The sequence below is a fragment of the Wolffia australiana genome, chromosome 3 (genome assembly GCF_029677425.1).
Source record: "Wolffia australiana isolate 7733 chromosome 3, ASM2967742v1".
Classification (NCBI taxonomy): domain Eukaryota; kingdom Viridiplantae; phylum Streptophyta; class Magnoliopsida; order Alismatales; family Araceae; genus Wolffia; species Wolffia australiana.
This window is the reverse complement of record NC_135837.1, coordinates 16793279-16808173: the sequence shown is the minus strand read 5'-3', so window position 1 is coordinate 16808173 and position 14895 is coordinate 16793279. Positions and strand designations below refer to the sequence as shown.

Sequence of the window (14895 nt, the reverse complement as noted above, 5' to 3'; positions counted from 1 at the left end):
GTCCATACTAGTCTAAAACATTGTCCCCAATTAAAAGTCAAGCAATACCCATGTTCCAATCTTCAGATAAAACCAGGTTCTAGTCTAAATCAATATGAATAAATATGCTAAAGTGATTTTTTTCTCAGAATTTGGACTTCATGGAAAATGCACGCCAGATAACAGTGTCTGTTTCATATCAAGCAATACCCATTTATTGTTTTTTTTTTAAAGGATAAACTCTGGTCCATAAAAGTCTAAAACCTTGTCCCCACTTCAAAGTCAATCAATCAACACCCATGTTCCAGTCTTCAGATAAAACCAGGCTTCAATCAAAATTAATACGAATAAGATGTTAAAGTGAAAACTTTTCTCTGAATTTGGCCTTGATGGCAATATGGACGGCAGATAATAACAACGTATGATAGTAACATATTTTCTTCTGCGCAATTAATAGCTCCCCTCGATCTGTCTTCTCGTGGTTTTATTGATGTAGAAGGCCGAGGACGATGCAGTGGCCTGCAGGCTGGGAGGAATTCGCGTGGAGAAGACAGAATCCATGGCGTGCGTGGGGAGGGGCTGCCGCTCTCTGTCTCTTCTTCTTGGTGGCCATGCCCAAGGTTCCCCACTCAAGAACCCATCACCAGTTCGCTGATATGCGCAATTTGCTTGGTGGGTTTTCGATTTTGTCTCCCTTTTTGATGATTTGAGTGCTCAATTTCTTCATCTGGTGGTTTTTTTAGCAGGTGTTCCCAACACCCTCAACGTGATCTCGAGTTTCCCCCTTCTCATCGTCGGAGTCGTTGGATTCGTTCTGTGCCTCCATAGAAGTTGCTTCGGCATCAGGTCTGCCGGTCAGAATCATGTTTCTGGGTGAAATTTGATCTTTCTATGTTGATTGGTGATCAAAGTTTTGGTTTTTTTTCAGCGTTAAGGGGGAGATTTGGGGGTGGGCTTTCTTCTTTGCTGGGGTCGTGGGATTGGCGTTTGGAACTCCCTATTATCACCTTAAGCCGGATGACTCCCGCTGCATATGTGAAACATTCCCGGTAAAAGATTATTTTTGTGTTCATGAAATTTCAACCAATATGATGTCTAGTTTCGTGGGTTCATTCTAAATTCTTCATTATTTCACAATCTGTCGTCCTCTTGAAACGTCTGGTTTATTGTCTATTTTTTTCAAATTTTGTGGGAGATTTTCTCCCGTTAAGTCATGAAGGAAAATTGAGAAGAAATGTCAAATTGAATGCTGTGAGGGAACACAAAAATAATGTTTATTGTCAGATTATCTATTTTTTTCAAATTTTGTGGGAGATTTTCTCCCGTTAAGTGATGAAGGAAAATTAAGAAGAAATGTCAAATTGAATGCAGTGAGGAAACACAATTTTCAATTTCAAGAGGGGTTATAATAAGCGGTATCATTGCTTCTAGCACAGGAGTTCTAAAATCAATGTGCAATACCTACTGAGTTTACAAAGAAACCTGGAAACGGTGTCTGATTCTCATTATACAGAGGTTATTCCCAGTTTCTAATCCTCAAGGTTTTGAGCTTCCTGCTGATTTTCACTAGTGTTGAATACTACTGATCTTGACTGAGGAAACTTAAAACATTGCATTTCTGCTAATTGAGAAGAGACTGCGATTTTCTGGCAAACTGAGGATCTCTACCGTCTCTTTGTAAAGAAAATGCTTGGACGTTGCCTATTAACATCACCCACTGGCTGTCTTCTACAACCTTTAGCTTTAAATAGCCTCTCATCATGATCAAAATCCTGAAGAAATTGCAATTCCTTTGCCGGATCACTTGAGAAATGAATGATTATATGTTGAGCCGCAAGTTGAGGTTTTGTTTTAAATACCTGGAAAATTACATCAAACTCACAGTTTCATTTGATTTTACGTTCTAGCTGAGTCGCATTCATATGATAAAATGAAAAATTACATCAAATACTTGGAAAATTCATTTTCATCTATAATCTAGTTCCCAGAGCTTTGCAATGCAGAATAAGTATCAATGATTTCACTGTTTCCTATCCTGGTTGTGGAAAAACTGTGATCAACTAAACCATCCTTTTTCGGAGGTATAACTTGGAATTTGTCTTTTCGTGACTAAGAAATCAACAAAACCCACTTCCTCATTGTGACACTTCCTTGTTCCTGGGCACCAAACTCAGGCTCTGTTAGATTAGTTTGTTGTTCTCTTTATATCAAGTGAAACTGTGATTCTTCAAAAAAAAAAAAACTATATGAAACTGTTGGAGGTCAACACCCTGCCAAGTGAGAGATAATGCACAAGAGTAGCATCCTTGCTATCAGCTATAGCTCTTAGTACAGTTGCGCACAAAACCTAATGTGGTATCAGACCCGAGGTTGCGCATTCAAATCCCAGGGCCAACACGCTTAGTAGGGCTGTCAGCTCTTGGCTGATCGGAGGAGAGAATGAGAGGCAGGGCAGTGGGATTCCTCCCCCTGCCCTGGGAGCAAGGGAATGAAAACCCTAGAAAATAAGTGGAATTGCTCAATGTCATTCATGTTCTATCTGTCTTGAATAGGGAGATAGACTTTTACACTTATACACAAAACCCCCTGAGAAATTAGGGAAAGACATTTTAACCCTACAGTCTAACAGCCAAGAGCTGACATGGCCAACTCTAAAATGGTCCAACTACTTATATAGGACAGTCAGGCCAATGCCCTGCCCAGAAAGAGTTGAGGACTGGGAGTGACGCTTTTGCTATCGGCTATAGCTTTCAGCACAGAGGTTGACTCAAAACCTGACAGAAACTTATACTGAAAATCACATCTCTTCGTGTTCTTAAGTTCTCCGTTGTGTTCATGCGGAAATAGAATTCCTTTTTGTCAGGTTTCATCTCTAACAAGAGTGTTGCAATGCAGGTTTTGATTTGCACGGTCTCGCTCTTCTCTATCTTGATTGTGGAAAGAGTAGACGGACGGCTCGGATTGGCATGTTTATTTTCTCTCATTTTGCTTGTCCTGGGCAGCATTGCTTATGAAAGGTGAGAAAATGATTGTAGTTTCATTGAAATTTGGATTCTTTTACTCTAATTAAAATGTATGTTTTTAGGAAATATGATGATCTGCGGTTACGCATGACATTGACCTTTGTGCCAAGTCTATCAATCCCAGTTTTAGCATTTATGTTTCCAGCCAAGTACTCGCATTCAAGATACTGGTTTTTGGCAGCAGGTGCTACTTTCAATTTTTTCTGCATTTTTTCATAATTTCTTCTGGCCATGTTGAATTTATATATTTGCAATTGATGAAACTTGTTAATTTGAATGGCCATCCCCCATAATTCATCGATCACAATATAATAAATGATAACATGCTAAATAAAGGTTTAATACCATTAAATTTTACTTGTTAATGAATAGAAAAATGTTCATATTTACACATGAACATAAAAGGTACTTATTTTTTGGATGACGTTCTTTTATTCTAAGATTTATGATAAAATATGAGGAATAAAAACCTAAAATGCGGCAGAAATGGGTGTTGGTTATCAAATCTTTGTGGGAGATTAGGATAGAAAATGCAAAAGAGAATAAGATTAAATTTCACAAAGACAGGACAAGTTTTCGAATTACTCTAGGCACTTAATTTTGATTTCTGTCATTTTGTTACCTACAAATGGTATAATTTCTCTCACCTAGATTGACAATTTTTTCTATGAATCAGGTTGTCATCTTCTGGCGAGATTGGCGGCATCAGCAGACATGAAGATTTATTCATCGACTGGTTATATAATCAGCGGTCATTCTCTTGCCCACATAATATTTGCTTGTGTGCCTGGTCTGCTATTTCTGATGCTTTGGTTCAGGAATATTAAAAACCAAAGGTACACAAATTTTTTTTCCCAGCCGAGAAAAAAAGAATCACCCTCCTTTGACTTTCATTTATGGATTAAACACGCAGGGACTTGTAAGCTGACGCGTAACGGTGGACCGGCCCTTTAGAAGATCAGCCCATTAGGCCTGTGTTTTATTCATTGATCATACTCCCCATGTCTTAATGTTCAAGTTGACATGAATATGAAAATATTCAGTAAGATTGAGATTGAAAAGGAGTGGGGTTACCTGACAGCAGAGTCAACAGCATTGACCAAAGGGTCTCTAGGATATGAGGAGCTGGGACCCACAAGAAAAGTCAGCGCGGTCCACAAACCGGACGACCAGGCCAGGGTGGGGATCATGAAGCTCGAATATGACCTGTCAAAATTCAGTCCACAAAATAGTGAGCCTAGAGAGAGAGAAAGAGAGATAGAGAGAGAGAGAGAGAGATAGAGAGAGAAAGAGAGATAGAGAGAGGCAGACCACACTGTTGAGGCCTTTGTGGAGGAGACTAGAAGGAACGTAGAGGGTGCACTGGGGGCCAGATGTCTGCCATGAAAGTGAGAGAAAGGCTTATTATTATAATTATTAGAAATTGGGGCATTATTATTGTTGAACCCTTTTATTTCAAAAAATATATACATATTGTTGAACCCTTCATTTATCATATGGAGTTCAACAACAAACTTGTCTGATGAAATGGGTCATGAACAGAATGGGTGAGAGAGATCCATACCGTCCAGAACCTTCCAAGGTTGAAATCATTCACGAAGACGACGCCTTTATTCCACCCGTCGAGCGAGATGAAGGTGTCCTTTCCTCCCTCTTCTTCATCAATTGTCAAATGTGCCAAGTAAAATCCAGGCCCAGTCGTCCCTGTCAGTAACAGCCATCACCCTCATATTTTTTAAGTTGAAGTTGTCTTTTTTTTTATTATTTTGAAAGCTTGTAAATAAACGAGGACATCAGCTAACCCGTACATGGGGCTCGTGCGATTGCATTGGCTTGGAAAGTGCTGCTCAGATTGGTAAATGAGAGGGGAGTCATCCTCCAATTCTTGAGAACATCGCTCCCCAGCATAACATGAGAAAGTATGCCCTGCAAACTCCAAGGTTAGAATATCATAAAACTCTTTTCTCTATGCTTGATTGAAAAGAAAAAAAATATATCCGGAGGAAAACGGAGGGGAGAGAAACTTAATCGTGAGTTACCTTTCGATCGTACAGGTATGGGCCATAATTTACTCGGCCCATGTTCTCCACCTGTGCGCTTGCAGAGAATCAGACTACTATTGAATAAATAAATAAACTTGTCCTGATAACTACTCAAAATAAAAGCAGGTAAATAGCCAGCCAATTGTTTAGTGAATCCTCTCCGAAAATTTAAAACAAACTTACGAGCACGAGTAGCATGCGTGTGTCAGAAGGGCATTCCAGAGCTGGGACGACCAGCTCTCTGTTTGACCATCTTTCAATTACCCCAACAGTAGTAGGATTTTTCTGACCACTTTCACCCGGACATGAAACAAATACCTGAGCTCTGTCATGAATCTGTTAAGAGGAAAATATGCATGAACTGAGAGACCACTCAACTGAGCAGAGATTATGGTACGGCACCTGCCAACATCATCGACCCTCATTGTGCAGATGACAGCGATGACGGTTACCAGGGTTGGTGACAGAAGATGACAATGACGTTGACGGGATGCCATGAACAGTTGACAACAGCGTCGTCATCGTGTCAACATCAATGCTAATAGACAGAGGTGTGCGTCAACCACCATCATCATGTTGACAATGATATTGATGATGTTTGGTTCCCTGGACGTCTGGTGTGGATATACATGGTTTACAAATCGTCAACCCGTCAATGACACACATCAACGTTATCCGGACACAGGGAACCCAAGTTGAGATCAGGCTGAGGATAATTTTTTCTTCGAAAGATAATCAGGCAGAGGAAAATAATAGACTGGGAATGGCAATTAACCTTTGGAATAGAGAGCAGCGAGTCCTTCCCTCCCAGGAACTCTGATTCATAAAGCAAAAACCCAAACATCTGAAGACCAAAGTTTACCAAGTAATTAGAAAAACTGAAAGAAAGTATTTATTGGTTATCTACTGAATGTAATTAACTTCATATCTGCACCTGTCCCACCAGTTCCATGGCCAAGGGTCTTTCACTGACAACAACTTCTGTCGGATCGTGCAAGGTATGGATAATTGCAAAAAAGGAGGCAACCTCCGTCGCCTTAACAGTTCCATAGCCTCTCCTCTCATTGTTTGGTGGTATAGGAGGAAGTGATCTCCCAGTGTACGTCTCAATTACACTTCTAATGGCTGAATATGGGATTTTGTCATAAATTGGGTTCCAGGTCATGCATGTCAGCATAAGACAATCTAAATAAGTGGAATAAGAAAATAAATACTGCTTCTGATCAAGAAATTTCATTGTATCCATTGAAAATAAATCCAAATTGAAGACGAAGAGGAATGGCTATGGATGAGTCTGAAACATCATAGTATCAAAGTTGAGCATTAGGAATGGACATCCGTGTTTTTTTTCTCTCTCCATTTGTGGCGGATAATGAACAGCTCTACATGATTTGAGGGATAAATGACCAACATAAAACAAAAGGCTTAAAATTCAGGTCGTACAATCCCCACATTTGAAAAAACCATTAGAAGAAGTAAACAATGATCATAGAGAAAAGGCTCTACACGATTTGAGGGATTAATGGCCAACATAAAACAAAAGGCTGAAAATTCAGGTCGTACAATCCCCACATTCGAGGGAAACCATTAAAAGAAGTAGACAATGATTATAGAGAAAAGGCTCTACACGATCTGAGGGATAAATGGCTAACATAAAAAAAGGCTGAAAATTCTGGCCAGGGTGGACGCCCTTTTATAGGATGGCGATTGAATGGAGCCGAGCAAGCCCTGGGCCCTTATCATGAAATAGATGAAGAGAGAGCCTCGTCCCTCATTTCTACCTTACCTTCTTTTTCAAGACATTCTCTAGTCGGAAAGGTTCTACATGGGCATGAGCGTCAAGCTTACTTTATTCCTATTTTTCTCCATTTTCACATGTAATCCAACTTGGCTTCTATAAAAGTATCCGCTTCTTACCTCTGAACTTGAGGTTTTCCACGTCCCCATCCTCCTTGATTGGTGCGTCCTGCATTCATTGTACTCGATCGAAAGTTAAACCCCCAAACTTCCTCAGATCATGAACACAGATTTTGATTTGCTTAGCGCTCACATAATCGTAGGAAGTAAGATCAGGTTTGTAATCCGAATCAGCTTGACCCATGTTTGCACCATTGTAAAATCCGAAATTGGTGCCGCCGTGAGCCATCTGCAATATCTTTTTTAATTATCACCCTAAGAAGAATAAATTATTTTTTTAAAGATTAGTAGAAAACATTTGGGAAATTTTCATACATAGAGCACCACAGAAGCATTAAGAGAGAGAATTTTTTCCAGCTCCCTCGCCGTGAACTCGGCTTCAGTCTCTGCATTTTTTTCTCCCCAGTGCGTTAGCCAACCGGTGTAAAATTCTCTGCCAAGTGGATTCCAAACATTAAATTTTATTGATAATTATTCCTAAAAAAAGGATATTCGACATACGTTGATAGTGGCGGTGATTTCCCCACTCCATTAAACTTTCTCTGCAGGTCAAATATAGGCGCTGGATCTTCTCCAGTTGAGAAGTCAACGGCTTTATTTTTTCCAAAAAAAATATATTGAAATATGAGCGGAAATCCATAGAATTCACTTGTAAAGAAAACTAGTGAATTGCAGAATGTAATTGAATAAAAGGCGACATAGATCTTGAACTTATTTGTTTTTTGTCAAATATGCTCCAAAACTACAGCTCATTCTACGTTGAACAAGAATAACAAAAGAATCATTCTGTCGCCCAATAATGATCAGTGGCTCTACGGATCTCCATTAAGGTCCACATGGATAAGAGGACGAGGATGACTCATCAACGCCCTCGTCAATTCTATTCATCCAGATGCAAAAACGATGGAGAGTTTATTATCCGCATCATTATTTGTTCCCCACACGATGACTACTCATCGTTGTCTAGTCAGTTTCTCTATTTTTACAATTTCAGATGACAAGAATGATGAAAAGTCCTCATAGTTCGTCTGTGGCTAGGATGAGAGGGACCAATCAATTTCCTCCTCTTTACTCTGGCCTTAGACAAGAACGATGACAAGGACGACTCATCATCCTCCCTCGTAGATGACTAAACCGTCATTGCTGGTGAACCCTACTTTCCACATCAATGAGCCTTGTATGAGCTTGACTCTTTTTTTTTATACATATTAAGGCATTCTAAGGAATCAATCCCAGATTGAACGAATGCCTACCAGCAAAAACATCCTTTCCAGGGATAGTTCCTTTCAGTAGTGTGTCCCGAGTGGCCCCATCCGTTGTATACCTAAACAATTTGTGGAAAGTAACACTTCAAAAATCTCAACATCTCCAGCATATGCATACATGCCGATGTCAACTCAGAATGATAAAATGAGGCAACGGTAAGTAGGTAACAATTTCATATGAAACGATATTTTTTGGTTAAAAGGTTTACTTTTCATCATTATCTTTAAAAATTTTGAAGCTCAAGTTTCATATATGTTTAACTGAAATGGATTCCTGATAAACGTATAAAATAAGCCTTGTAACTACACACAAGACAACATCCTCTCCGAGATGTCTTCTGGAGCAGTCAACTAATTGACCAAGATAATTCCAATCGTAACCATATGAACCAAACTCGTTTTCAATCTGCAATGCATGAGAGTCGTGTTTCAGTAAAGTTGGAGAGAAATAGCATAAAAGAGAAACGATACTTTCTTTCAAGATATTTGGACATAATCTCAAGTTCTAACGTCAGCATAAGTGCTTGAATAGTACAGGTTTTACAGCATACGGTAGTACTAGACGGTGACCATTCGTCTCACCTGAACCATGATAACAGGACCGCCATTTTTGTACAGATAAGGCACCACTTTCGGGAGCAGGACATCCCACCACCTCGTAACCTGGTTTGATTATCAAAATGTGTCAAAATGTTGCTTGTCGCCTCCACAACGTAATGAAAATAATGCATTGATAAAGCTAGACAAAAAAGCCTAGGAACAAAGGTCTCCAAACCTGAATCTATTAGCTTGAAAAGTAAAGTTGTACCACAATGTTCAGGAAAATCTCCATGGAGAGACAAGAAGCTTCGAAAATGATGGGGTATGTCCAAAGATGAAGGTAAAAATGATGGTTACTTCCCCAGGTATAAGGGGAAAAAATTGGACAACGAGATTCTGAGGTGTAATTATATATGGTTGAGACTGAGCTATTTGTTGATATCTTATTCATTTCAGGCATCCATGCCCATTACATGAGCGTGCTTTGTGGTGCACTTCATTCAGCTGGTTATTTGAACCAAAGAAAAAGGTGCAATTCAACAATTAAGGAAGACGTGAATTAAAAAAAAAAGTTGAATGGACGATGGTCATTTTTCAATGTTGGTGCTAAAAGATGAGCTCGATATTCAGTCGGTAATACTGGGATTGCATTCGTCTTGAAAAAAAATATATTGGGAGTGCATGCCATTGAAGTTGCGCTTGAAGAGGAGAACATTACCAACTGAAGGAAATCAGGATCCGACGACCTCAACTTTAGGGCTGGCTCTACGGCAAGTAGCCAGGCAGGGAAACCCCCAAGATCCCATTCTGTAACAAGACATGAGAAATAAATTTGGAAACCAAATAAAGGAAGCATCACGAAAACTTTTTTTTTTTTTGGAAGAAAGCATCATGAAAACTTTGATCGACAGCATTGAAAATCAATGGTGAGATTCTACAAACCGTGAATAAAGTCCGATCTAGTGACTTTATTCTGCTCCAGGAAAACGATTATCGGGAATGGTTCGGTTTAGTACAGGTCAAACCTACCCGATAAGCTACATCTAACTTAGGTACAATTTTAAGGACAGACAATATGCTAAATATGAAGGAAAAAAATGCAATCTCCAATATAAATGTTAAACAGGGGGAAAGAGAGAAGGAACAAAACTTTAAAAAAAAAACTCGAAAAGAGGACAGACATAAATGTTAGATTTTGCTCTTTCTATAACAGTGAGACAAACACAATCAAGAAGTAGGCCATTTGCCATTGACCCTGTTCACAAGATTAAACTCGTCACTATTAACAGAAAATCGTCTAAGTTTCTAGATTGGCCGCCAAAAGAAAATTAAGATTCAAGATAAGAAAGCTAGACGAAAGGAGAACAATCCAACGTAATAAACACGAAAAAGAGGGGATCACCATGCAAGAAACCGCAGTTTTGTTTCATCAGATTTAGGATACATTAAGGCATTATGACATGGGAGAAAAAGCTCTAGAAAGTAGCGGATGAATTTGAAGGTTGACTTAACAGATCAAAAGTTGAGGAAGTAAATGGCCATAGAGTCATATAGGATTTGAAAAATCCTATTCGATCAATATCATCACTAGAAATTTGATCAAAATAAACCAAACAGTACAAGGTAAAATGCATTCATAGTATTACATTAAAGATTATCCAACTCACCGTTGTTACAACTGGTTCACGGGACCAAACTCAGTCATCAGAAAAAAGTTTTCTTAATATTTTATGTGAATGTAGTGTAACTCTTCAAACACTTGAACCTAGTAAACAGTACGGACTACTTACTTCAAACAGATTAATACAAATTAAAAGAGCCATAACATTAAATGACAATCCTCATCTCTGCCCATTACGAGGCAGACCAAGCTGGAGTATCAATAATAAGTAATAAGATATTACCGTAATTGTTGAATGAAGAAATTATTCAATAATATGTAAGTAGACTCATGAAGAATGTACGCGGATCTTTGGTCAACTTACAAGTAGAATTCCCATTGGGCCCACTGGATCAGTTACAATAACGTTTCTTCCTAAATTTCAAGTATCATATGTGAAAGCACCCTCAGGTCTGATGCTCACAAATATTTTTCAGCTCATTACGTATGCAATACATAGATGGGGTAAATCCGATGGAGATGAATATATTTTGTCCGTAAATCATGTGAACCAAGGGTTTCACCACGGACAATAAGATCCAAAATGAAGGAGCAATCGCAGAAAAGAATGAATGAATGAAGACTTTTAAAGGAATCATTGTCCACCTGCACAAATATAAGGACCCACACGAAGCATAACTTGTAGTTCAAGCTCCTGGGCAATCTTCAGAAAATATTCAATATCAGCGATCCCCTCAAAGACCCACCTTCTGGGTTTTGGCTCATGCAAGTTCCATGGAACATACGTTTGAATGGTATTTAAACCCAATGCCTTAGCTCTCACCAATCTATCCTCCCAGTACTGCACAGATTCAAAAGTGTCAGCTTTTTCAGGCCACTATGTTTTTTCAGACTTTTATCAAGCAGTTTCATATATTATATATTCACGCCAAAAAAAGCAATAAGAGTCCTACGGAAGCCAAAAGAGCACCTCTTAGTTTCATATGATTCGTGAACTCCGTCTCACAAATTCACTAGACAGAATAGCGCAAAAAACTACCATCTCCATAATTCAATACATTCGTGAGGAAGGGTGTGATACGGTTTTTACATAAACCTATCATACCTACAAGAAGAGAAGGTGCCAAGTCACATGTGACTCGGAGCCTGGACATGCAGATTCAAATATGATAGAGGCTGGAGTGGAAGCCTAAATACGGAGGAGTCATTTCCAGAATCAAGAACCAGATACCAAATTGAGGAGGGAGTTCCGATCCAGCTTTGCTCCACACTCTATCGGTACACAGGTCGATGTGGTCATCTCTAAGCCTTCTTTGTCATTTTGTTTGATCTTCTCTGGACATTTGCTTGTTCGTTGTTATCTTTGCAGTGTTGACATACCACCAAATTCCTTCTCATTCTTACATTAAGGAGAATCTGAGTCTCTTAGACGAACGTCCATTCTTGGCTCTATGTACGAAGTGCGGTTTACATCTGATTCAATCCAGGATCATAAGAGGGTGATACAAATATTGACGATTTATGCATCATAACAGAACTTAATTCCATGGATATCAAAGAAATAATATCAAAAATAGAAATATTAGGAGCAAGTATGAATTAGTTTACAATCTATCCATAACCTCAAATGTGAAAGAAGAATAACTCCCTTTTTATCAATAATATCAAGAGCACAAATCGACCCATAACCCATTTTCAAAATAGAAAAAATTTATAAACGACCGAGATGCGATCAAAAAAATATATATAAATTTACTCCGTTGCCACCTATTTATTCATCAGATTCAGCATATAATCATGAAGAAGCTCTACCAAAGATAGGCCAGTTCGGGGATATAGATTCATATGAAACTAAAGGTTTGCATGTAAAAAAAATGCAGAATCGGGTTTTAGGGAAAGAATGAGAGAGTGTGCAACCCATAAGAGGGGTCCAGGCAACGCTGTCCTGTTTCAATTGATTTTATGAATGGCTATATTAGCAGATTTAATTCCGGGCATCTGCATGTCCTCTGCTCCTCATTTGCCTGTTAGGCTGTAGTCTGAATCACACTGTATGTTGTATGGGAGACCACAGTCACCATCCGACCCCACATCATGTTATGCCAGGAAGCCATTTGGGAGATATCAAATCTTTGTTTTGGGGTCATGGAAAGATGTCTTATATCCTAAAGCCTTCACTGGATACATCTGCTGCAAAATACAAGGACCTGCGCAGGGTCATAGCTGCTGTCATGTCCTAGCTTCTAAAGGATTGCGTTCTGTCCATCACTCAACCTTTGGGCCATCTTACTCCAGCTGGTAAGATTTGGGCCCAGCTGGATACATTTTACGCCATCAAGACAAACATCTGTCAGATGGTGGATTTTTTTGAAAAGCTGTTCATATTATGACAGGAAATTTAGTCACTCCAGGCCTGTTCTAATATTGCCATGATATGGGACAAGTTTTGGATGTATCAGCAGACGCGCCTGTCAGAATATATTCATCTCTATCACAGAAAAGCAATTGAGATAGACTGCTCTAATATTTCCAAGAATGAATGAATGAATCGAGCACCACTGGGACTAGCTCCCGTTGCAGTCTATCTCAATTGCTTGTCGAAGAGGAGGGCATGCGGGAGTGATGATGTATTTGGTGACAGGAGGGCAGAAGATTTCTGAGGAAATCTGACTCCTATCATGACCAAGAGAGGGTATTGGCATGGGGAGCAAAAGAGCGACTAGGAAACACTCTGAGTGACTCTTTTTTATGAGTGTTGATTTTGACTCATAGTACATTATCACGATCATCTGTCCAATGCTCAGGGCGATATCAATTCACAAAGTGAGGGCCAGTATGTACAGGGCTCAATTACTCATTTACACTTGAGCAGGATTAAAGAATCTATCAAGCCTCTGCTATCTCAACGATGGATGCCAATTCCTCCCTAATTCAAACACACATCCATAATGAAGTTTCACAAGTCAACCATTTAAATTCGATAACAATCGCAGGAAATAAAATATTCAAGAAACTCAGAGCACAACACTTCATTAAAACCAACATGAGAAGACAGATAGAGGATGTCAGCCATCATCAAGAAAAACCTATGAAAATGCCTAGGGGATTTGATATGATATTCACAGGAATGCCTCTTGGATATGTACTATTCATTATTGCATCAACCCAGTAAGCTCCTATAAGAGTTTAACAAATCGAAGGTTACGATCATTAACTACTAAAATATCGAAATACCTGAGGAACTACTCGAAAATAATGCAGGTCGCCGCCAATTATCCGAAACGGTTCGCCATCTTTCCAAAACATGTCATCCGAGATGATAAAGCTACGATAACCATCCTGAAACATATCTGTTGGTTAGAAAAAATCAAAATTTCATGCTTTTTTCATAAAAAAGTGATTCATAAAAGCAAAGAAATGCATAAAATACCTACAGAAAGGTCAGCATAAAATTGACGGCATACGGGCCCCGGCTAGAGTTTATCAAAACGCCAAACTAAAAGCAAAATTGTATGAAGGGAAACGCCTGTCCGGATCACAAAAAACCAACGTAAAAGATAAAACAAACTCTATAAAAACGCTAGCGCGAAATGCAGCGCAATCGATCAAGGACAACCACCTGCGGTGAAAAACGGAAATAAAATTTAGACAATTCAGTAGCCGATCTTGGGTCTACCACATGATTTCAGAGAAGTAAAGGCAAATTACATTCACGTTCAAATGTAGTTTCAGCTAATGCAGTAGACGGGACAACATTATGAACAACAATTCACACGACTCCCGAGTTCAAACAGGTCCAAAAGCCAAGTCATAAACCGAGCCCCTAATTTCAAACATTGATAACAGAACCTCCAATAAAACTTAAAACCGATCGGCCACCGAACTAGACATACGCTAATCAAACTATCGTCGAAACAGAAACAGCGTGAAATTAAAGGTTTATACCTTCGCGGTGCTGTTTTCCGATGAGATGCCAACCGAGAAGAAGAATCTCTCGGACAAAAACAAGCAAACGAAGAGGAAAATCCCGCAACTCATCGTCTCACTCTTCGCAGCTGACACGCTCTCACAGTATTAAACTACCCCCTTCTTAATCACGTCATCCATTTCAAGCTGGGACGGATGACGATTAGTCATCAATCTCTGGCTGAGACGGATGACGATTAGTCATTCATTTCGTCACTGCAATCCTGCCACTTCCGTCGTATTCAGTTATCCGTCGTCCATCTCTATGCCTAGTGTTCTCCCGTCCCGAGCCGGGTATTGCATGACGATATCGGGATGGATGCTGAACTGAATCCGCCTTTACGGGTGATAACGGGCTACCCGAGTCGGTCTTTACCGATATCTGGATATCAGTTGCTACAACAACGGTATGGGCATCCGTCTTTATGTCAGTGGCTGGATGAAGATATCAAATATATTTCAGTTTTTTTTGGTATCCGACATATGAATAGAAATATAATTCAAATATTTCATCACTTTACTAGAAACCATATAAATGTTTA

At 39.3% G+C, this 14895-nt stretch overlaps 2 protein-coding genes across 12 annotated transcripts; one reads left to right on the top strand and one right to left on the bottom strand.

Moving 5' to 3' along the window:
- The first annotated feature begins 417 nt into the window (after nt 1-417).
- On the top strand, nt 418-4063 carry LOC144701104 (uncharacterized). Of its 4 annotated transcripts, none has more exons than XM_078572808.1 (7): nt 418-651; nt 723-825; nt 908-1028; nt 2875-2996; nt 3065-3186; nt 3679-3838; nt 3916-4063. In XM_078572808.1, exons 1-7 carry the CDS (start codon nt 489-491, stop codon nt 3923-3925), a joined length of 801 nt encoding a protein of 266 aa, XP_078428934.1. In that variant the 5' UTR covers nt 418-488; the 3' UTR covers nt 3926-4063. The 4 variants fall into 4 exon arrangements, with proteins under 4 accessions (XP_078428934.1, XP_078428937.1, XP_078428936.1 ...); XM_078572811.1 differs by having other exon boundaries at nt 420-599; nt 726-825; XM_078572810.1 differs by having other exon boundaries at nt 420-599.
- BGAL17 (beta-galactosidase 17) lies at nt 3952-14464 on the bottom strand. Of its 8 annotated transcripts, none has more exons than XM_078572803.1 (20): nt 14333-14417; nt 13822-14006; nt 13622-13726; nt 11033-11228; nt 9485-9573; nt 8809-8889; nt 8538-8632; nt 8215-8285; nt 7463-7553; nt 7277-7394; nt 7095-7190; nt 6962-7010; nt 5979-6229; nt 5820-5888; nt 5228-5380; nt 5042-5092; nt 4811-4928; nt 4567-4706; nt 4314-4379; nt 3952-4208 (listed from the first exon to the last, which is right to left on the bottom strand). In XM_078572803.1, exons 3-20 carry the CDS (start codon nt 13691-13693, stop codon nt 4113-4115), a joined length of 1902 nt encoding a protein of 633 aa, XP_078428929.1. In that variant the 5' UTR covers nt 13694-13726; nt 13822-14006; nt 14333-14417; the 3' UTR covers nt 3952-4112. The 8 variants fall into 8 exon arrangements, with proteins under 8 accessions (XP_078428929.1, XP_078428927.1, XP_078428928.1 ...); XM_078572801.1 differs by having other exon boundaries at nt 13818-14006; nt 14333-14416; XM_078572802.1 differs by having other exon boundaries at nt 13818-13913; nt 14333-14403.
- Between the last annotated feature and the right edge of the window lie 431 nt (nt 14465-14895).